We start from the raw sequence: 24,152 nt of genomic DNA, 5'->3' as shown, positions 1-24,152 counted from the left end.
TGGAGGCACCTACTCTAAACTAAGGGGTGAAATCAAGGGAAGGCAAAGTCTGGGCACAAGGTGGGACCTCAGTCACTAGGTGTAAGTTACACTCATCCAACTGGCATGTGTCCCTCCCGCTGAACCCGATGACCTGACCTCCTATCCAGATGTGGGGCTCGCAGTGACCCTGGATGTTGACTGGAGAGCCTTTTCCTCCCAGAAGGCCTGGCCCCTGCCTGTGTCGAGCCGGCAGCAGGTTGGGTGTCCTGATTGCTGGAGATGGCACCAGGGTAGCTGGGCCCTGGGGAGGGACCACATTCCCTCTGTCCCCCACTTCTGCCCCAGCCTGTGACTGCCAGCCTCTCAGAGAGCCCCATGTGCATATAATCAGCCCTCCACACCCCCACAAGGGGGACACGCCCGCTCGGAAATGGTTCTCCCCATCCCAGCCGGAAGCAACATGGTCTGTCCCGCTGGAGCAGCTGGACATATACATAGACGTCACCTTCCCTGCCCTCTGCACCCTGTCTCGTTGTCGTCAGATTTGTGTTTATGCTTGGATTCACCAGAGTGACTATGATAATGAAAAGAAGAAAAAATAAGGACGCATGTATCTTGAAATGCTTGTGAAGAGGTTTCTAACCCACCCTCATGGGGGTCCTAGATCTCTCTCACCCCCACGCGGGGACTCGCTCCAGGCCAGTGTGGCTCTATCCTGTTGGGACCTCCCAACGTTTGAAAGGCTTGCTTCTTCATCTGACACCTCGCTGGAAGAAGGCCCGACGCACAGGACGAGGATGAAGAAAGCTGGGTGCCCCCTCCACTCCCGGGGCTCCCCTTGGTCAGGGCAGAGCTGTGTCTTGGGCTGGCTTGGCTTGCAGCATGAAAATGCCCTCTGGCCAGGGCCTGGAGAAGCCCCACAGCAGCCCTGCATCATGAGCAAGATGGAGCCAGTGCCCACAGGGGGAGGTCCCCCTCCAACTCTCCCTCGGGAAGGGCAGCTCAGGCCTCCCCAAGGGCCCGGCAGCCACAGCTGCCTGAGGAAGAACGACTAGTCAGAAGACACTGTTCCCAAAGCCTTGGCCAGAGCCCCCGCTGACCTTGCACAAATCCCTCTGCTGTCTCGGAGAAAGGGAAGCAGCCTTTGTGGAAAGTTTATGCTTAAAGAAATTCAGCAGCCTCATGCCCAGTTCTGCCACTTCCGGTTTAGATAGTTGAAGGCAACCCAGGGGTGGGGGTGGGGGTAGGAGACCAGGGCCTTTCCTCTAGGGCTGGAGGCTTCATTTGCAGTCAGTTTTTGGCCCCAAATTCTCCACTTGGAGGCTTCCCACTGTCCTGAGTCCCAGCTGTTCTTAGAGTTCTGAGAAAGAAAAAGGAAATGTGGTTTAAAGATCTGGTAGCTGTTAGAGACGTGGCCTCTCATTGTCACCACCAGTTGTGGCTGCATTTCTTCCTCCATCTCTTCTGACGTCCTCTTCCTGCAGTTCCCGTGGCCTGTTCTCTGATACCTGACTCCAAGGGCCCTGGAATCTCCCTGGCAGGGTGGGCTACTGGGGTCAGCCTCAGAGTCACGGTTTAGGGTCAGTGCTGGCCGTGAGAGGCAAAGGGATGCTGGCTTGTGACCTTAAATGAGGACAATCCCCGCAGGACTGGGTTCTCCCCACCCCCATTCCCCTCTCCAGTCACTGTCCCTCGGGTGGACTAGTTATGCTCTACGCCTGGTTCCCTCAAGCTGTCCACTCTATCAGTAGTTCCATTTAACCTGACTTCAGTGGTGAGACTGTAACCTGTTTGCGATTGCTTGTTGTGCTGTAGGGGTTGGGGAGGGAGGAACCTGTAAGATAGTTACCATGGGCAAAGGGACGTCTTGGAGTGCAGCAGTTAAACCACCTCGTAACCCTTTTCTTCACGGTTTCAACCACATTTGATAGAGGTTCTTGGGCGTTGCCTTCTCAGACAAGATTCCCAGTGCAGCAGGCTGCCTGCCAGCTGCTTCCCATGGCCTTCCCAGCCAGGTGCAGGTGATGAGGCTGGTGGAAGAATCTGGAGATGGCTGCTCTGGTCTCTTGCCAGGTCCCAAGCCCACAATCATGCCTCCCATAGACCCTGGCAACCTTTCCTCTAAGCCGTGTGTCACTTTCCCACCGACTCTGGACACGCAGTCTGTATCTAGCAGCCGCTAAGATCTTTTTCCTTTACCCTCTTTTATCTTTGACCCCCAGATAAAGCCAAGAGGTGGGGATGAGGGCAGAGGTGGAGATCACTGGGTCCCATCTACAGATCCATGGCTTCATGGGACTTCTGGTTGCTCCTGTTTCGAAAAGGGTTATCCTGGTTACTGACCCGGTCTCACCTCCTAATGGACTTAAGCCCATGAATTTGCAGTGTCTGGCAGGACAATTTCTGGCACTTGCAAGTCCCGTGATTTTTTTCAGTAATTTTGAGGGTGGGGGGAGGGACATGAAACCATCTTAGCTTAGCTTCCTGTCTGTGAATGTCCATATGGTGTATTGTGTGTTTTAACAAATGATTTACACTGACTGTTGCTGTAAAAGTGAATTTGGAAATAAAGTTATTACTGATTAAATAAGGTCTCTGCATGAATTCAAAAGACAAGAAAATGACATGGGATGCGTGATTTTCAAGTCCTTTCCCAATCTTGGAGAACTTAGCTCAGAACAGGGCACATATAGCTACAACTGGGACATGAGGATTTACCAGCTCTCTCTGGGACTCTCAGCTTCTCATTTTCAGCAGACCGTCTCATTCTGGTGCTTACTTGCAAACAGTTCTGGGCAATACCTGTACCGTATTTTAAAACCTGAGAAGACTGAGGTTTGGTGCAGATCTTCTCACTCCTGGAAAGGAGCCCCGAGGCCTGGGGCTGAAGAACACAGTCAGCTGAAGGAATGGGGAGGCTCCCTTCCAGGCTCACACAGCTGCCTTCCTGTCCTCGGGAGCAGTATGGGGGAACAGGTCTGCTAAATCAAGACAGGGACACTGGCCACCCCCTAGCAGTGTCACAAAGGGAAACAATAAAACAACATATTATTCCTTAATAATCAGTTCAAGGTCTTAACACTGAACCCTTAGATTTTCCAAGTTTCAAAGTATGACTTTTCTCAGCTTTTCCTTGGCCACTGCAGACTGAAGCTTAAGTAGAGATCCTAACTAACCACAGGAACAGCAACAGGGTAGCCAGAGAAACACTACCTCAGAACTGCCGCTTTCATGGCCAGGATAGGCAGCCCCATTGGCTGTTTCAACTTGACTGCCATGAAAAGGAAAAAAAAAAGATTCAAGAACCAGGCCCACTCACTCACTCATCTTGTAAATCCGGCACCTGGCCTCCTCACAAGCTACTACAGTCTCAGGTAGTGGTGAGAAGTGTCTTCTCACTGGCTCCAACCCCAGAAAAGGTCAATAGTGAAAAGTGAACTCTCCACTAAAGAGCAGTTTGGAACAGAAATAAATGTCATTCTGCTGGCCTCACTAGAGAAAGGAACATCGAGAGGCAATGGTCTATTGCTTATCCAACAGAAAGAAAAAGTAGATGATCTCCATAGAACCCCTCTGCCCTCGGCACCCTTTCCTCTTCCCACTCATAGAAGCAGCCACATCTCCTCCTTCCTGGTGACCATAAGATGACCCTTTGAGGTGCCCATAAGACAGAATGGAGAGGTCACAAGGTTCAGATTAAGTGGGATGACACCAGAAAACTGTGCCAGCAGGGCCAGTTTCTAAGTTGCCACCATTACCATGTCCAATTGTCAAGAAAAGCCCAGCACGCAACATTCTGTAACTTTTTTTTATTATTTTTTTCACTTTTTCCTTCCTTTTTTTTTTTTCAAGCACTAGTCTGTGCTTTGCGAACAGAATCAAGACATTAACAAAGATCAGCTTCTCTGAAGAAAAGCATTTCTATAGAACAAAGACAGCTACATGTTTTGCTGCCAATACACAGCTCAAAGCAGAAAAAGAAAATATTTACAAAATACGTTTTTTTCCATTTTTGTTTTTTTTTTTTACAATGCTAAAAGGGTTATTCAGAATTTTCAACCTTATAAATAGAAGAAGCACTTTATGCATAGGGATATGGTGCATTATTGTTTTTTAAAGAAACAATGACAAACCCTTTAACTTGCAAACAGAATCAAAAAAAAAAAAAAAAAAATCACTAATGTTGAAAATTGTGAAAAAACCCCAACCATTAAGCAGCTTGTCTACTATTTTTATATGATTACAAAATGGCAAAAAAAAAAAAAAAAAAAAAAAGTTATTGCCCTCTTTTTGGTAATGTGATCATACATGAGACAGGCACAAGGTTAACAACCAGGGGGTGATCACGGGAGTGAGGGAATCACAGTGAGGACGAGACAATGTTCCACAGGAAAGGGAAACTTGGTAGAGGAAGGGGCCGAGCTGACAGGGAACTGACAGGGAAGCATGGCAACAAATCAGCAGGGAAAACAGAACCCACAGAAGAAATGGCTGCTCACTTCCCAGACTCCGAGAGTTTGCAGAGGAGTGGGAATAGAGGTTAAGTAGTCCTAACTCTACCTTCACAGACCAAGATAGGGTAAAAAATATCTGAGTGGAAGGACTGAGTGGAAGGTGTGTGTGGGTATGTATATGACATGGGGAGCAGATGAGAGGGCACAAAAGGGCAGGATGGGGACCTGAGCAGCTGCAGCCAGGTTAACTGCAATTAAGGAGTCAGAACAGAGATGACCAAATGCAGAGGAAACATTAGTCTCCAAGATCTGGATGGCAAGGGGAAGCCATTCTAGCTGGCATGGCCAAGAGGCTCTGGTGGGGGTGCTCCAACACAGATGTCGAAGGGAGACCCAGCCACAAGGGCCAGAGCTGAGCCAAGCCACAGATGGGAGGGAGGGAGTGAGAGCCCAGAGTGAGCTGCCCTTTCCTGCCCTGACCTAAGGTGGCAATACGGAGCTGGAGAGTTCCCTTCCCTCTGCCCACCTGGCTGCTCCACCCTGCCCACAGGTGCAAGGGAGAGGTGATCATCAAACCGCTAAGTCCAGTGATTCAACAGTGCAGAGGATGTGCCAGGACCAGGCCGGCAGGGTCTTATCCTGAACTTCTGTTTGCCAACTGGAGGAAGTGCTCAGGTGTGTGACAATAAAACATGGAAACCAAAACCAAAACAAAACAAAAATCAAAACGAGGGAAAAAAAAAAAAAAAACCAAAGTAGAATCTAAATTCCTTAAATTCACTAAAAACTGTGAAAATTTCCAGCATATGATGTTTGAATATCAAACGCAGAGATTTCTGAAGCTTTAATGCCAATAGTTAGTGAGTCTGTTTAGATTCTTGTATCCCGCTCATCTGTGAGTTGGGCGCTGAGCTGTGACTGTTGCTGCCAGATGCCGACTCTTGAGAGGGACAACAGGAGGTGAAGTGGGTGCTACCTCTGTCTCCCGACCAGTCTTGCTGCCTGAGGTGCGCCGAGTGCAGCGGGCTGCCCGTTCCTGCGCATCCAGTTGGTCCTCACACTCTGTCTGGGGACTGTACGCCAGGGGGAAGGTTCGCCGCTCCCATGGCTGGATGGACTACGGGCAGACAAGGTGCCTTGGTGAGAACCCAGTTCCAGATGCCTCCTGCCCCAAGGCCCTGGCCCAAAATGTGTGGACTGGAGACACCTCACAGAGTGGATTTTTGACAATGGCCAATTCCATAGTACCTTCAGAAGGTCAATTTCAAGTGCAGCCCCTCGTCCCCTTCAAAGTGGGGAAGAAGAGTCATGACATAAAGATCCATCTTCAGCAGGTGTTATCCCTTCCCAATCCACCCCCCCAACCCCATGCAGAGGCAGCATCCCTCACCTGTTCATCCAGCCCCAGTTCTGGCGTGGAACAACGGGTGTCTTCACTGGCTAGGTGTCGTACAGTGTCCCGCGCCACAGGGGTGAGGGGGGCCGAGTGCAGTTCTGGGCTGATGGGGCTCCTAGGGGACTGACCATGGGAGAACTCCGACAAAGAGTGGCTACTACTGACATCAGGAGAGGCGGGCTGGGGGGTGGAGGGGTTGGCACTGCCCAGCTGGGGGGTTGTCCGGCCGTCTGATGACCTGTAAGACCTGTACAGCAAGGAGTGTAAATCTGGGTGCCCGAGTAATAGGGGATTTCTAGTATGTTTACTTGGGGGGGGGGGGCGGTGCTGGAGAATATGAAAGAAAGCATCCCAAACAGAGGCGCCAAGGTAGACTGACAACAGTTCTTTCTTAGGAACCGCAATCCTCTCATTTCCTCCCACTACCGTGCACAGAGATGGCCACACAACATGACATCTAGGAACTGTGCATGTGAAAATAAATTAAAAATTTCAAAAAAAAAAAAAGGAAGAACTGTGCATGAGCGCTGGTTTGGTTCAGCAGTTGGAGTGTCAGTCCGCGGACCAGAGAGTCCTGGGTTTGGTTCCTGCTAGGGGCATGTACCAAAAAAACTGAGCATGACTATCCCAAGAGAAAACCAGGACTAAGCCCTGCTCAATGCCTAGAATTCACAGGGGCAGGAAAATTAGTCCAGACTTTGAAAATTATAATCAATTATAATTATAATCAGTCTAACGCCTTCTATTTGAGAATCCTGAAGGCTTCTGCCACTGTTAACAGTAACTGGAGATAAGGTGAGGAGGCAGTTCTTTCAAGCAGGACCACAAAACCCCACTCCACTGTCCAAAGAAAAGACAGTTTGTGGTGAGGCCTCCAAAGCTCCTCTGGTAAATCACTACAACCCCCAAGTGGCCTCCAAATTCACAGACAGCCTGCTCTTAGAACCCAGGAGATCACTTCCCACTCAACAAGGACCCAGCATTTGACTGCTTATACCTTGTTGGTTCCAACAAACACCAAGGAACTTCTGTATTCTCGACTACTGCCAGTGAATGAATATGAAGAGTGACTGAGAGGCAGTGGCAATTCCATGGACACAGTTAGAGCCCAAACTCCCTTTCCCATCACCTGCTGCCCCGCCGCTGGGGCGGCACACTCGTGGTCCACAGCCACCGAGCCCTCTCCATCTCCTCACATTTGGCATGCAGGGCAGCGAAGGCTGCATCAGATAGGTCCTCGATCTGCAATAGAGCAGCTTCAATGATCACTTCTTTCCTCCAGAAAGCTGAGTTTAAGTACAGGTAGATCAATCCTAGAGACATCCCCTCCCAACACCAGGCTCTTCCCAGTCAAAACAGGAATACAAGTTTGCATTTGACATTAAAGGTCCGGATGTGTGCACCTGTGTGTATCTTCTCTAAGAGAGAATGACATGCCATTACCTCCTCATTCTCCTCGTCAGGATTCCCCTTCAGAGACCGAAGATCAACCTCCCGCCAGCTGCAAAACCAAGAAAGGACACTTGTGAGATGGCAGGTAGCCTGGGGCAGGGGAAATGTGTCCTGCAAGAATGACAGCCCTTTGTCTATGAGTGACACTGCTTTCTACCAGTGGGCTCTGCCCTCTCAGCTTGGCCTCCTTGGCCCTGGAGGCCTTTAAAAGAGGCCCCACACTCAAATATTCACAAGGGCCAGAAACTGGATGCAGGCTGGGAGACTGACAAAAACAAAGGAACATCTTTAAAGGGACCACCACTATTCAGCACCAGCTGATTGCTACCATATGGAAACGCATATACAGGGTCACCCAATCTTCTGACTTGTCATCAAAAGGTGAAATAAAGAATCATAAAATAAATGAAGTCCTGTTTTGATGCTGGCAACAAATTCAGTATTTTAAAACACATTGTATGTGCCACTTTGTAGCCTGTGGTCTGGTTAGACTTATATAATGGAATGAGAGAGAACTAATGAGAACTAATTTCACTTTTATTACATACGACTGACTTCCTCTTAAAGAAAAGATAAAATCCAAAGCTTGGTGACAAAAGACAAAGGAAAAAGAGCAATAACAGAAAGAATGGGGAGAGAAGTGGATTTATTTAGGGCCTCTACCTGGGAGTAAGGATTTCCTTGTATTGCAGTTTTTCTACACGGGTTGTTGCAGCAACAGACATTGGGATGACAATGTTGTTAATATCAAATGAGCTCTCTCCCCTTCTCCTCCTTACTGGCTGCTGTAAAACAAAGGTAAATTTAAAAGAGAGGCACAATTCTACAAACATCAAAGCATACACCACAGACTTAAAACAGGATCACCAATAAACAGGCATCTGGGCCCCTAGAGTGGGGGCTGGGCAGCAGCTGCTTGCACATCTGGGAGATAGTCTCCCATAAACAAGTCTCACTGTCCACCCTCCCCCTTCATGGGCTCACACAAAAAGAGACTTATGTGAATATTACAGGAGTGAGTATTCTGGGGCCTTCAGTCAATTGTTGGGGGTTCCTACTCCTCCATACACACCTTTACTAGTCCATCCCCTTTAAATCCTCCTGTTTGCCAATTTTATCCCCATCTATGACTCTGATCCATAGTAGCTTCTAAAAGCAATACTTAAACCTAGTGGTGACTCTTCAGATTATAAAAATGATTTCCCTTATCCTGAAAGATGCCCCAAGAATAGGTCCAGGTCAGTACATCGTCTAACCTTGGATGTCATGAAAGCACCTCCTTCTTATAGATCTGAACTCTTCAGCTAAATCTGTACCCACCATCTGCTCAGCCACTATGTGATTTCCCCTCGTTGTGACTATTATTCTTGGGGGAAGAGCTTAGAGTTTTCTAGGTGAGTGGAGGGAAACTGAAGAAAACCAGGCTCTATAGCTCACACTCCTGAAAAAAGATTAACTTCTTTTTTTGTTGTTGTTTTTGGTACATGCCCCTAGCGGGAACTGAACCCGAGACTCTCTGGTCTGCAGGCTGATGCTCCAACCGCTGAGCCAAACCAGCCAGGGCAAGAGATGAACTTCTATAAGAAGTTGAGAAAATCAAACTCTTGGGAAAGAAGACTAATGAGGATCCAATATCTGAGGAGGAGTTGGGCATCTACAGCAGCTGGGAGACCATAGAAAAAATGAAGTAGGGAGCCAAAGAGCTTTGTTTCTCAGATGGAGGAAAAAGTCCACAAGCTGCTTGTGCCCAGATAGCAAACACCCTACCTTGCCACAGAGACTGGCAATTGAGCTGAGAGAGGCCAGAGGGAAACAGTGGATGACAAACATGCTGTCATGGCGACAATACAGTTAGAAACACCTAAGAGACTGCATTCAAACCCAAACCACCACATGTGGTTGACCCAGCAGGGGTTAGTGAAGGAAAATGAGGAAGAGGTTGTTCCCTACAACTAACCACTCTATTCTGTTGTTGGTGGGCAACATATAATCAATTCATCCCATCATTTCAGAACATTTTCAGAGAATGCTGAAAAGCAGTGTGCTTCCTCGGCCAGGATTTCAGCTGCTTTACTACCTGTAACTTCAGGTTATCAAAATATCTTTCTCGCCTCAACTTCCTTCTCTATCAAGTGAAAACAGATCAGCAATTTTTAAAAAATAAATAATTTTTCTTTATGGATTTTAGAGAGAGTGGAAAGTAGAGGGAGAGATAGAAACATCAATGAGAGAGAACATCGACTGGCTGCCTCCTGCATGCCCCCAAATGGGGATCAGGCCCATAACCTGGGCATGCGCCCTGATCAGGAGAACTGGAAACCTCTTAGTGTATGGGTCGATGCTCAACCACTGAGCCACACTAGCCATGCTAGATCAGTAACTGTCAACCTTTTTCATTTCATGGCACACATAAACTAATCACTAAATTTCTGTGGCACACCAAAATATATTATTTTTTGCCAATCTGACAAAAAAAAAAAAAAAGGGTATAATTCTGATTCATTCACACCAGACAGCTATTGTTGGGTTGGCTCTTGTCATTTTCTTTTCTTTGACAATCTAAGGGAAAAGAGGTCAGTGCCCCAGACCTCAGGTATTGCACGTTTTAAAAATTCTTGTGGCACCATGGTTGAAAAATCACTGGAAAAGGTTGTCATTGACCTCACAAATTTAGAGTAACTGGTTAACCACAATGGATGAAGAAACTTTTGCAAATCTTTCATAGCTAAGTTCTGCAGCTGAGGATTAGTGACCTCATATCCAAAGGCCTCTGCCACTGCCACATCTCTGATGAAATTATATTGCCCAGCTGGTATGGCTCAGTGGGTTGAGTGTCATCCCATGAACTGAGTGAGAGGTCCTGGTTCGATTCCTGGTCAGGGCATATGTCTGGGCTGTGGACTTGATCCCCAGTAGGAGGCATGCAGGAGGAAGCTGATCGATGTTTCTTTCTTTTTTTCTTTATTGATTTTAGAAAGAGAGTAATGGAGAGGGAGAGAGAAAGAGAAACATCGATGAAAGAGAACATGACTGGCCGCCTCCTGCATGCCCCTCACTGGGGATTTGGCCCACAACCTGGGCATGTGCCCCGACTGGGAATCAAACTGGTGACCTCCTGCGTGCATGGGCTAACACTCAACCACTGAGAGCCATGACTGAGTTGTGAGATTGTTCAATAGGCTCGAGCATCCACTGAACACCTAGACCCTACACCACATTCCACCAGGTACTAATTTGGTCTAACCTAACTACTCTCTCCTATTTAGAATCAGAGGTAAAGAGCAGGTGATAGAAACGGAAAGTGGTTTCCAAAACTGGCTGCACATCAGCAGTATGAGGAGGGTAAGCTTAAAAATATTTTCTCTATCCTTCCTTGAAAATATCAAGTCAGGATCATCCAGAATTTTTTAATTGTTTTGAGAGAGAGAGAGAGGAAGGAAGAGGAAGAGATAGAAATATCGATGACAGAGAACACTGATTGGCTGAAGCCTGCCTGCCCCACAACCTGGGCATGTGCCTTTACTGGGAATCGATCCAGGGACATCTTGGTGCATAGGTTGACGTTCAACCACCCAGCCACACTGGCCAGGCCTAAGGGATTAAAAAAAAAAAAAAAAAAAAAAGCCTCTGAGGTTCCTAGCCATGTGGCTCAATGGTTGAGCGTCAACCCATGGACCAAGAGGTCGTCAGTTTGATTCCTGGTCAGGGTACATCCCCGGGTTTCAGGCTCAATCATCAATAGGGGGTGAGCAAGAGGCAGCTGACTGATGTTTCTATCTCTCCCTCTCCTTTCCCCTCTCTCTCAAAAATCAATAAAAACATACTGGGGGTGGGAGGGAAGCCACTGAGGTGATTTCGATGAATCTACAACCTCCTGCGAAGGACTAGCATTCACAGCCCCTCCCGCTTCCCAACCCCTACCGTCTCTCTGTGTCCTCTAGCTTCTCTACCTTAAGTATCTGGCCTTTCGCTCTAGTAAATAAATTCAGATTCTTAAAAAAGAGAAAACAAAAAAACTGGCAGCAAGAGCCTTAAGTATGAACACAGAGCTATATCCAAAATTTACACTCAGCAAATAACAATTGCCCTGGACGGTTTGGCTCAGCAATTAGAGCGTCGGCCTGTGGTCCAGAGAGTCCCGGGTTCGGTTCCCACTAAGGGCACGTGCCTTGGTTGCGGTTTGTCTGGTTGCGGTTTGTCCCCAGCCCTGACTGGGTCGTGCAGGTGGCGGCCACTCGATGTGTCCCTTTCACATTGATGTTTCTCTCTCTCTCTTCCTCTCTCCCCCTCCCACTCTATCTGAACAAAAAGTGGAAAGAATGTCCTCAGGTGAGGATAAAAACAACAACAAAAACAAGTAAAAACGTCAAGTGATCCAGGTATAAATTAACGTTCTCCAGACACAGGAGGGTTGGCAGGTGAGAAAATACTAAATTATCACCAAGTCCTGAATCTCAGAATTCAATTTTCTATCAGAATCAGACTCTCTTTGAAATCCTGTGGTCCTTTGGTTATCTACCCTTTGCTGATGAGTAACTAAGTTTGTGATACATACTACACACCTATTTAAAATTTGTGGATGCAGGTGAAGAAGAGGAAGGAACAAGAAGTTTTTTTGGAAATGACTGATTTTTAAGAGCAAAGACAAAACAACATGAATTCCTACTTGAGGTGCCGCTGCAATGGGGCCCCCCCATGGCTGACACAGACAGCCTGCGTTTGAGCTACAATTATAACCATCACAAGTTGCCTTGCCTTATGCCATTTCTTTAACCTTGGAAAACCTTAGTTTCCCTATTTACAAAATGGGAATTCTGAACACCAACTACATCTCAAAGGGTGTTTGTTATAGGACTGAATGAGAGAACATGTGGCGAGCACTTAGCACCAACACAAACATTACAGTGGCAGACATTATTATTATTATTACCATTATTATGATAATTACTACATAAAGGACACTTTAGTGGCACAAAGCAGCTACAGGTATGTGCATTCAAGGAGGCCCACCTTGAAGAACTAAAGTATTGGAACAAAATTCTCATATGTGTCTTGTCTGAAATGGCTGTGAGAACAGCTCCCTGGATAGAATGTGATACTATGAAGTCACTGTGAGTGTCCACATGTAAGCACTGCCAGGGTGGCCTGCTGGATCTTCAATCCTGCTCTGTACACCTAAAATGCATGGGCTCGGCCTTCTCCCTCCGTTCCAGTACCCCAGCTCTGTTTATTCTTAGTGCTGTAGCTCTACTCACCAGTAGAGTGAAAACAGGGAAATCAAATGTCTTCAATGCAAATAGGTATCACTCCTCTATCCCTTCTCTCAACTTCTTAGACTAAGATGGTTAGAGCCACGGTATTGTTGAGGGCTGTGTGAAACTTAGTCCCACAGATCCTGAATAGTCATAGACCACTTTAAGGGTTTTTCCCTGCATCAAGCTTTCTATGGATAACTCAGCATAGATCCCTCTCTACTATGAAAAACAACTCAAGGAAAACAACAGAAAGTCAAATACCACCATTCTAACTTGAAAAAGACACAACATCACGATGACTTGTGTCCCCATAACTGCCCTGGGCTTCACAATCCACTCTCTACACAGTCCCCCAGAGACACTTGCATACGCTGTAACTGCAGAGAGGCTGTCCGGCCAACTCCACACAAGTACTTACAGATGTGCTGGCTGTAACCTGTGGGCTGGAGCTGGTGGATGCAGAGGTGTCTGATGAGGTGGAGAGCTGTCGCACCAAGGGACTGTGCGGTGAATGGTGGGAGGCTGCCAAGTAGCTCGAACTGCTCAAGTCTGTGTGATGCTTCAGCACTGCAGAAGTCAACAGAAAAGAGGAACATGTGGCTACCTCAACTAGCTCTACTTCTAACAAAACTAGGAATGCCAGCAATACATAGTAAAGGCAAAAATGCTTTCTAAACCTAGAGGATAAAAAGATAAAGCAAACTGGTTGATGGGAGGTTAAGGGGGCATTTATAAGCAGTAAGGTCCCTCTACTCTGCCTTCCTAGCATGAAGGACAAAGCTGGGGGCAATTAAGAGAAGCGCAAGCTGCCCCAGAAAGCCCCGAGCAGGTGCAAATGCAGGTAGAGGTGCCGGGCCTGACCCTACCTTCACTTCTCTCAGATGAATGGTCTCGCAATCTCATTTTGCTGTGGTTTGGGTCATGCACGAGTGGTGGTGGGTTGGGCAAGCGCTCTGCTTTTGGCGCTGTCACTCGCTCCACCATAGGCACGGACCCCACATCGTCTAAGTGCTGCCTGTGGGTCCTGTCAGGCCGGGTTTGGTGATGGGACAGCTCTGAAGAGGGGAACAGAAAAAGAGCTGTGAAATATCTTCTCTCAATCTTTTCTTATTTGAGTTCCAAGCTCCTGAGTTCTCTCTAAGCCAATGATGGACACCTAGGGCAGCAGAACAGTCCTCTGGGCCTGACGCTTCTAGCAAATAGCACAATGGCCAGGGAGCCCATAGGGTCCTCAACCAGAGAGATGTGATACCAGGCTACAGAAGATAGTCTGCCCACAGGTGGACCCAATGCCATGTCAATGTTGGCTGTTCAGTGAGCATTTTGGGTCTTGCCCCAAGATGAATGATGTCTGGAATAGTTTTCCAAGTCCATCTGAGAGAATCCAAGACAAGTAGAAGTAGACTATAAGCTGACTTGGTATCAGTCAATTCCCAACCCCAACATACTGCCATAGCAAACCAGTAACTTGAGACTATAAAAGGAATAGAAAAAATAACTGGAGGAACTCCATGGTCCTCTGAAACTTACTGGCTGCTGTTAGGAAGGAGTTGACCAACTTGTGCCTGTCTTTACGAGTTGGATCTGGCAGACTGCCTGGCATGGGTGCTCTGTGCTTAAGTGAAAATTTTTTGGGAGGTTTGATTTTGTCAAAAGGTTTATTCTGCCACTGAGACTTCAGCATACTCTGGAAGTGCAGGCTTGTGGGAACATCTGCAAGAAACACAAAATATCTAAGGTTAGTCCAAACACCCGGTCTGTGGGCTCCTATCTCATGAAGTGAGGTGAGTTCACCAGTAACTCTGGCTTTCCAGTGGGCAAGATCTACATCACACTCTTCTTTTACTTGCCCAGTGGCATGATGACCTGGCAGGGCAAGCACTATCATATGGAATATTTGTTTATCTGAACTTTACCAAAGGTCAGTTTCCTACTCACAAGCAAGTTACTTTTGCCTTTTATTTTTCAAACTCAAAAACAAAACACATCTAAAATAACTTTTGTTAGACTGATGGAGTTTTCTTTGTTCATGTATTCTGCTAAGTTTAACTTTACCGGTTTGAAAGACTGATAACCTGTTTTTATACTTCTAGAGACTAACACATTTAAACCCACTTCCATCAATACAGATCTAATCAGGATATATCCATTCAACAAATATTCACTCTACTGTGTATCAGGCAAATAAGAACTAAACATTCTTCCCCCATCACCCCCACCTTGAGATTATCTAGGTTTTTTAGTTGATTAGTTAATATTCAACATCACAAATTAATCTTTACAGACTTATCTCGAACTTTTAAAGTTTTACTCCATTGTATTCTAAAATCCAGTACTGCAGATAAGGCAAACTGATTCTTGTTCACCTGCCAGTTGTGTTTCCTCTTTTAAGTTTTTGAAAAAAAACAGCAAACAAACAAAAGCTTGTTGTGGTATTAAACCGACTCTAGTAACTCCATGTAGGAAGAACTGCCATCTGTTCTGCCATCAATACTGAGTCTTTGAATCCATGAACATGGTGTATCTCTCCATATTTTTTTAAAATCCTCACCCAAGGATATTTTTACATTTATCTTCAGACAGAGTGGTGGGAGGGAGAAAGGGAGGAAGGAAGGGAAAGAGGAAGAAAGAAAAAGAAAGACGAGAGAGAGAGAGAGAGAGAGAGAGAGAGAGAGAGAGAGAGAAACAGTGATGTGACCCCAACTGGGGCCAGGGACTAATGGCAACTGAGGTATGTGCCCTTGGCAGGAATCAAACCCTGGACTCGGGTCCGCAGGCTAACACTCTAAGTTTATTCTTAAGCATTTCATGTTTGTTTTTACCTCACCCAAGGACATTTCTCATTGGTCCATGGGTTGACGCTCTAACCGCTGAGCCAAACCAGCCAGGACAGAATTTCATGTTTCTTGACAGCACTTTTAAAAAGTTTGACTTATATTCATTGGCAGTATATAAAAACACAGTAATTTGCCCAGCCGGTGTGGCTCAGTGATTGAGCATCGATCCCTGTACCAAAAGGTTGCTGCTGGTTTGATTCCTGGTCAGGGCACATGCCCAAGTTGTGGGCCAAATTCTTAGTGGGGGGGCATGCAGGAGGCAGCCAATCGATGTTCCCTCTCCATTGATGTTTCTCTCTCTCTCCCCCTCTAAAATCAATATAGAAAAGAAAAAATTTACTATTATTATTATTTTTAATCCTCACCCGAGGACATTTTTCCATTCTTTATTTGGACAGAGCGGGAGGGAGGGAGGGAGGGAGGAAGGGGGGAGAGAGAGGGAGAGAGAGAGAGAGAGAGAGAGAGAGAGAGAAAGAGAGAAACATCGATATGAAAGTGACACATCGAGTGGCTGCCACCTGCACAACCCAACCAGTGCTGGGACAAACTGCAACCAAAGTACATGCCCTTAGCAGGAACCAAACCCAGGTCTCTCTGGACCACAGGCTGATGCTCTAACTGCTGAACCAAACCAGCCAGGGCAAAAAAAAAAACTTTAAATAAATAAAAATACAGTAATTTAAAAATATATACTGACTTTAGACTCTATGATCTTACTAAACTCATTAATAGTTTGTTGTGGATTCCTTAGGATTTTCTATGTACACAGTATATCATTTTCAAAAAGAGGCTGTTCTACTTCTTTTCGATCTGTATGCCTTTCATTTCTATTTCTTGCCTTATTATTCTGGTTAGATTCCTCTAGTGGCAATCTGAAACTCATATTTTCTGTCTATAGCCCTATCACCCTGAATGTTCCTGATCTTGTGTGAAATTTAGATTTTCCTTTTTATAGTCTCAAGTTGAAATCTCACCACAATAGACACAGGTGTGAGTTTTTTCCCAGAGTTCTGAAAGGCTTCCCAAGGTTCTTTTTAATCTGAAGATCAGCACATTTCTCCTTAGCTCCCAGTTCCTCCTGGGAACCATTAAGCACCTGGGACATACTCAAAAGTTCTAGAGTCCAGCCTTGGCCAGTTTGGTTCAGCGGTTAGAGCATCAGCCTGCAATCCCGAGACCCAGGTTCGGTTCCCGCTAAGGGCACATACCTCGGTTGCAGTTTGTCCCCGGCCCTGGTTGGTCGTGTGGGTGGCAGCAACTCAATGTGTCCCTTTCATGTCAGTGTTTCTCTCTCTGTTCCTCTCTCTCCCTCCTACTCTACCTGAACAAAAAATGGAAAAATGCCCTCAGGTAAGGATTAAAAAAAAAAAAAAAATCCAACCTAGTTACTCCAAAACAAGTCCAAATTCAGCACCCAGACAAGTGCCTGGGTGTCCTTCTTTATTGGTGAATAACCTCTCTATGACAGCTCCTACATCACAGGCGTTTACTCCCAACATGTGCTTTGGGTTACCTTTTTTCTAATTTTATTTCTCCAGTTATTCTGTTTTCCATCATTCAAAATTCACTCTAGCCTGGCTGGTGTGGCTCAGTGGTTGAGAGTTGACCCATGCACCAAGAGGTCGCCGGTTCAGTTCCTGGTCAGGGCACATGCCCAGGTTGTGGGCCCAATCCCCAGTGAGGGGCATGCAGAAGGCGACCAATTGATGTTCTCTCTCATCAATGTTTCTATCTCTCTCCTCTTTCTCTCTTTAAAATCAATAAAGGAAAAAAAAAATATACCACTCTAAACTCTAGTCACTGATGGCATGCTTTTTTAAAAAAAATCCTCACCTGAGGACATTTTTGCATTCATTTTCAGATAGAGCAGGAGGGAGGGAGGGAGGGAGGGAAAGACATCAATGTGAGGGAGACACATCGAGTGGCTGCCACCCCACATGACTCCAACTGGGGCGGGGACAAACCGCAACCAAGATATGTGCCTTTAGTGGGAACTGAACCCAGGACTCTCTGGTCCACAGGCCAACGCTCTAACCTCTGAGCTAAAGCGGTCAGGGTGGCATGCTTTCTTTTTTTTTTAAGAACTATTACAAATACATTCTATTTAACTTATTTTCTAAACATGTATTTTCTATTCATGGCTTTGGCTCCCAGGGAGGGTAGATGTGCTCAAGCTGAACGAGAATTGGGTAGGGGGTGAGAAATAAATGATCATTTACTAAACCCAATTATTATGTGGCTGGCATTGTGTGTGTATAACATTCAATCTTCATAACAAATCCATGATATAAGCATAATTAAGCTCCTTTTAAAGATAAAAAATAGGTTCACAGAGGTGAATTAACTATCCCAGGTTACAGAGTTTAGTGAGTAACAATCAACACTCACACTCAAGTTTGCATAATCCTAAAGCCCATACTCTTAGCCACTACACTATGAGATTATTCTTTGGCCAAGAGAATGGAGAGTACAGAATATTTTTGAAGGGAGTTCTGCAGTTTAAAAGAATTTAACCACTCTTTCCTATAGTACAGGCCATGGATTTCGTGACACTTTAAATAGTTCCATTCTCAGAGATGGTTGTCCCTAATGGGCAAGCAGTCTTAAAACCAGATATTATTTTCTAGTTCTGAGAGTAGACCACTGGCCCTGAAGGCAGTAAAGGAAATTACAAAACTAATTTTTTTTTTTGTTGTTTTTTAAATCCTCACCCGAGGACATTTTTTCACTTTTTGTTCAGGTAGAGTAGGAGGGGGGGAGAGAGAGAGAGAGAGAGAACATCGACGTGAAAGGGACACATCGAGTGGCTGCCACCCGCATGACCAACCGGGGCTGGGGACAAACTGCAACCGAGGTACGCACCCTTAATGGGAACCGAACCTGGGTCTCTAGGGACCGCAGGCCGATGCTCTAACCGCTGAGCAAAACCAGCCAGGGCAAAAACTACTAAAGTTTTCATGGCAATAAATATTTACTACATGTCCAAGTACTGAGTTACATTCTGTGAGGACAGTGCTGTCTTCTGAAATTTTTTTTCTATAATTATTCTTTATTTTCCACACTTAAAAACCAATTTACCTAAACCAATTCTTAAAATATGTCAGCATTACGTGATCTCAAAGCACTGGGCTCCCATCCTTTTGATCCCTCCCCTGCAAGTCCCCCAATAAAATGGTTTGTTTTTGTTTCCTCTCTGCTCCCCCAAAGTCAAACATAAGAAAAAGGATTTCCTACCCTAGCTGGTAAGTTCAGTGGTTAGAGCATTGACCCACACACTGGAGAGTCATGGGTTTGATTCCCAGGAAAGGGCATGTATCTGGGTTGCAGGTTCAATTCCTGGCCCAGTTGTGGCATGTGTAGCAGGCAACCAACCCCTTTCTCTCTCTCTGCAAATCAGTGGAAAAAATATCCTCAGGTGAAGATTAACCAAAAAAGGATTTCCTATTCATCAACAATTGAGAATTGAATATAGAGGTATTAATAATAAAAATTATTTGCTCTCCTTCAAAGGGGTTGGGGAAAAAGATGTGTAAGAAATAAAGCATCGTCTAGAGGCATTCTGAAAGATGGGCTGAGCTGGAATGTACGCAGAAGGTTTAAGAAAGAGAATACTTCCTCTATATCTTAGGATACCCTTTTGTCACCGGAAGAGTTACTGCCACTTGGCAAAGGCTATGTAATGGGGCTACAAAAGCATAGAGATTCAATTTTTTCCTTTTATTTTTACCAGTCATTGCTCTCCCCAAACTAAAAATTAAGCCAGGGAAATAAGGAGACAGTGGGAAAACCAATGGACTGAAAGTAGACCTGGATTTGGGTCCCAGTTCCATCACGGAATAGAAAGAGAAAACAAGAACAAGTCACTTAACTGGGCTTTAGCTTCTCCATCTGTAGAAAAGGCAGGAGGACTAGATCAGGGATGGTGACATCCTAGCACACGTGCTCGAGCTCTCCCCTCCTCTGTCTACTGGAGCACAAGTTAAGCAATCACACCTTTTTTTTTGGACCCCAAGACCTCAGATTCTTCTCAAAAAATTAATTAAATCCAGACAGCCACTATCAAACAATTTGAGTAAGCACAAGAAAGGACACCTTTGGAGTTGAGGTATTAAGCAGAATCAAGAACTCTTTCTCCTACAAACCCACTGAATAAGTAGTTAGTGATAAAAATAAACATGTCTAAGAGACTTTGCTATTAGTTTGTTGTGCTTAAAACTGCTTTCATGTAAGAGTGAATAGGTAAATCCCCTAATGAACAAAAATGATCTCTTAGGAATTACTGATGTGAGTTCACACTCTACCCAAGGAAGGAATAACACCTAGGATCTACAAGAGCTAAAACTCTGGAATGGAATGGATATAGAGAAACTGAGAATAAAGAAAGAAAGAAATATGAAAACAATAGGGATCCATTCAGCTATAGGACTTAATACATTCTATACCTTCAGAGGCAATAGCATTAAAGTGCTATTATTAAAGAATAAAGATTGCAGATGCTTGATCAGGTCAGTAACAGGAAAACAGAAGTAATTACAAACATTATCTTAAGTTACTATTTCTGGAAACAAAATGAAAAAACCTTTACTTCAGGCTCACCAGGGTCTGACATTCCACAATTCACTTGACTGTGTTGTTCATACTCTCCACCATTTTCTCGAACACACTCTCTTGGGGTGTTTTGTAATGCTCACTTCCTCCTCCTACTGGCAAGTTGTGGTAGCCTCCTATTACAGCTAGTTGTCTTGGCAAGCTTTTTCAAAACAGCACAGATCTTCAAGGCCAGCAGGTGGTGCTCTTATTAAACCTAAACCTAGGTTATATATATCCTACATTTCTAGCTGAAGATGAACCTGGCTTGATTAAGTAAGATGATTGGGAAACAAGCCCCTCCTTCTGGAGTACTAAAGGGTTATCCCACCCTAATGCCACCTTCCTGTCTGGCTTACAGCTCCTCAAATTCTATCATCTCTAGCCACACTTAATCGGAGTAAATGAGGTGTGGTCAAGATAGGAGACAGAACTCCAAGATTACAAGCTGCAGTCAGTTCCTATCCTCACAAACTACACAACTGGTTCTACTTGAAAATGAAGAGGTTGCAAAAAGGTGGCCCAGAGGTCAGGTCTGATGCACACATTTGACCCACAAAGTATTAAACTGGCTGCTAGTCTTCACTGTTATTAATTATTCTACACAATGATACATGGGGAATTGCAATACTTTATGGAGCATTATTCACATAGAATGGTACCCTGTGGAGTTGTGGCCCTGCAAAATCTTCCAGTTTACAAAAAGAATGCATTCTGAATGTGGCAGCTGTCTGACAAAGCAAAATTACCCAAATAAGAACAGTATTAGATGTGGTAACTAAGATACCAGGGTCAACTCAGAGAAAGTCTAATTTACCCATAGGCAAATATGTTCATACATCCAACTTAGTATAGTAAAAGATACATAAATATTCTCCTTTACAGTCTCATAAGGAGAATTTAATGACGAACTCTTGTCCAAATTGCAGTGTCATGGTTAGGAGCTGTGTGTGTATGTAAGAGAGACAGACAAAGTAAGAAACAGTATTTAGAGGCAGGAAAGAAAATGACCTTTTTTCTTTCTATTCTCTCTCATTCCTACCTATAGGTGCTTGGAATGGGATGGAGTGGGAAAGTGTAAGGGCAGTGGTCAGATCTACAGATATGATGCAGTCAGAACAGAGTGTTAATAAGGAACAGGTACTTCCTAGTAGAAATGTTGAATGGTGGAATGAGGGATGTCAGGCAGGTGGTCTGAGTGTTATCTGATTGGAGGATGAGGGAAACAATTCACAACTGTGCATGGTAATACTGTTGCCAAAGGAATGATAACATATGTTTATCAGCTGATATTCAATGAGTGTAGAAGAGGTCTAATCACAATCAGAATATAACTATAGGCTTCAGGCTTCTTTTTCAAATATGAAACTATACAATTCAACAAGGTAAACCTGAAAGAGTAATCCAAGAAATGTTTCTAAGTCTTCCTGGTGGCTTCATCTCCAGCTAGAGTGTGGAATTGAGTACAAACCTGTCTAGGAAGGAACACAGACTAGAGAAAAATGAAGGACAGGCATCAGGTGACCCAAGTGTGAATTCTAGAATCTAAACTCTTTAGCCATTTAGCCTGCGATAAAACCACATCTCTCTTAGCCTGTTTGTTGATATGAAAAGCTGAAGCAACACCTTATAAGATTACTGAGAAGCAAGTAGGACAAGTTGTGAGAAAAATGCTTTTAAATCACAAAATGCTATACAAATAATAGGTATATAAGCTATAACCCAAATGGCAAGAGAAGGTGGAAATCAACGACTCTGGAATTTTTTTTTTTTTTAATCCTCACCCTGAGGACATTTTTCCAATGTTTTGTTCAGATAGAGGGGGAGGGGGAGGGGGAGGGGAGGGAGAGGGAGAGGGAGAGGGAGAGGGAGAGGTAGAGGGAGAGGGAGAGGGAGAGGGAGAGAGAGAGAGAGAAAACCATCGACGTGAAAGGGACACATCGAGTGGCTGCCACCCACATGACCCAACCAGGGCCGGGGACAAACTGCAACCGAGGCACGCGCCCTTAGCGGGAACTGAACCCGGGTCTCTCCGGACCGCAGGCCCACGCTCTAACCGCTGAGCCAAACCAGCCAGGGCACGACCCTGGAATTTGAAGCACAGAGAAAAGTATTTTAGTGTCTTCCATTCATTATGTTATGTTAATTTACTGCTGTACCATTCTTGACCTAAAATCCCTGCCTAGCTTACTATCCATATGCTCCAAATTTTCTAATATTTCTACTTTTTTTTTCTTTATTGATTTTACAGAGAGAGGAAGGGAGAGGGAGAGAGAGATACAAACATCGATGAGAGAGAACATCTATTGGCTGCCTCCTGCATGCCCCCCACTGGGGATTTTGCCCACAACCTGGGCATGTGTCCAGACCGGGAATCAAACTGGCGACCTCTTGGTCAATGCTCAACCACTGAGCCACACTGGCTGAGCTATAAATAAAAGTTTTATTGAAACACAGCCACATCATTTGTTTACATATTATCTATGGCTGATTTTCTGCTACAGTGGCAGAGTTGTATAGTTGTGCACCAGACTAAACACAGTACAGCTTGCAAAATCTAAATTACTGAGCATCTGTACCTTTAAGGGAAAGTTTACATACCACTCATGCTAAAACATTGTTTTCCCTCCTACAACGAAGTAAATCTTACATCTCAAATAATCCTCATTCCTCAGACCCTTATTTCTGTTATTGTTTTAAGTACTCCCTTCTCATTTATCCTCCTTGCAAAAACCTGTACAGACTATCAGATATCTAAGGTGTTATAAAGGTCAGAATAGGAAGAAAAACATGGTCCCTTACCCTCAAGAAGCTTACAATTTAAGTAATGGAAAGTAAATCCAAAAATAGCTATGACATAATAGATAAAATATCACAGTGATTCAGAGGAAATGCTTATTACATCCCATAGGTTAGAGCCCGATCCTGAGATTTGAAAATAAATAAATCCAGATTATGAAAGCACTGACTTCCTGCAGACTACATCTAGAGCAATGGTTTCAACATTTTTGCTCATGTATCCCCACCATCTGAAATGCAATAAAAAAAAAACAAAAACTCAGTTGTGAAGGTGGTATTTTCTAATACTACATATACTTTAAAAATATTTTTATCAACACCTTGACATGTAAATGTATTTAGCTTAATTAGCTGAAGGAAAAATCTTTCTTTTAAAATCCTTACTCGGCTGGTGTGGCTCAGTGGACTGAACATCGGTCCCATGGACTGAGAGGTCCCGGTTCGATTCCCAGTCTGGGGTACATGCCCAGGTTGCAGGCTTGATCCCCAGTAGGGGGAATGCAGGAGGCAGCTGATTGATGTTTCTCTCTCTCCCCCCCAAAATCAATTAAAAACACATTAAAAATAATAATAATAAAAATGAAATGAAATAAAATATTAAAAAAAAAAATTCCTTAGTCAACCAGACTTTTAGAGTAAAGACTAACTTGTTATTCTCTTTAATATTTAGTCTAAAATGACAGATAAGGCACGAAATCTAAACAAAATAATGTACTTCCATATTCATTAAATTTTTTATTCAAATTATTATTTTTCAAATCCTCACCCAAGGGCATACTTTTCCACTTATCTTCAGACACAGTGGGAGAGGAAGAGAAAAGGGGGGAAGGAGAGAGAGAATGAGAGAGAGAGAGAGAGAGAGATCAATTGGTTGCCTCCTGCAACTGAGGTAGTGCCCCTGATCACAATCAAACCCGCGGCTTTTTGGTCCGCAGGCCAACACTCCAACTGCTGAGCCAAACCAGCCAGGGTTCAAATTCTTTTTTACTTAACCCCCAACAAGATTCTCCTTCAAAAGCCATGAATTCTTGGAAATGGTCCCTTTTTTGGTGTCCCTACTGCCTAAAGTTTTTATACTCTGGGGCAAGACCCACATTGAGACTCAATATGGAAAAATAAAACAATACAGAAAAGAGACTCACTATGGGTAAGAGGAATGACTTTCTTTTGTGAAATGGAAGAAGAGCAACTATGAAAAAGGTAGAAAAAGAGAACTGGCAGACACAGAGGTTTAGAAAAATAGCACACACTAACAATTAAGATCTATGCTTCCGTACACCTTGGAAAACTGTCATGTAACCACTCCCAGTAATACGTACACCCCCAATATGAAGACATTTTCTCAGAACAGTGCTGCCCACCCTATTTACATCACAGGCACATAGACTAT

General features: G+C 44.6%; 1 protein-coding gene across 2 annotated transcripts in view; it reads right to left on the bottom strand.

Moving 5' to 3' along the window:
- Window positions 1-3,776: 3,776 nt before the first annotated feature.
- Window positions 3,777-24,152, bottom strand: part of KANSL1 (KAT8 regulatory NSL complex subunit 1) — a 196,169-nt gene continuing 175,793 nt past the window's right edge. The window contains exons 9-16 of one of the 2 annotated variants that reach the window (XM_036268959.1): window positions 14,070-14,252; window positions 13,406-13,594; window positions 12,958-13,106; window positions 7,948-8,069; window positions 7,276-7,333; window positions 6,962-7,074; window positions 5,827-6,079; window positions 3,777-5,553 (exon numbers count right to left, since the gene is read on the bottom strand). In XM_036268959.1, coding sequence (XP_036124852.1) covers window positions 5,326-5,553; window positions 5,827-6,079; window positions 6,962-7,074; window positions 7,276-7,333; window positions 7,948-8,069; window positions 12,958-13,106; window positions 13,406-13,594; window positions 14,070-14,252 — 1,295 coding nt within the window. In that variant the 3' untranslated portion in view covers window positions 3,777-5,325. The remainder of the gene's footprint in view (window positions 5,554-5,826; window positions 6,080-6,961; window positions 7,075-7,275; window positions 7,334-7,947; window positions 8,070-12,957; window positions 13,107-13,405; window positions 13,595-14,069; window positions 14,253-24,152) is intronic. The other variant, XM_036268960.1, reaches the window with a different exon arrangement.

The sequence above is a fragment of the Molossus molossus genome, unplaced genomic scaffold (assembly GCF_014108415.1).
Source record: "Molossus molossus isolate mMolMol1 unplaced genomic scaffold, mMolMol1.p scaffold_m16_p_19, whole genome shotgun sequence".
In the NCBI taxonomy this organism is placed as follows: domain Eukaryota; kingdom Metazoa; phylum Chordata; class Mammalia; order Chiroptera; family Molossidae; genus Molossus; species Molossus molossus.
The sequence above is the reverse complement of the archived record's forward strand: the minus strand, read 5'-3'. Positions and strand labels throughout refer to the sequence as shown.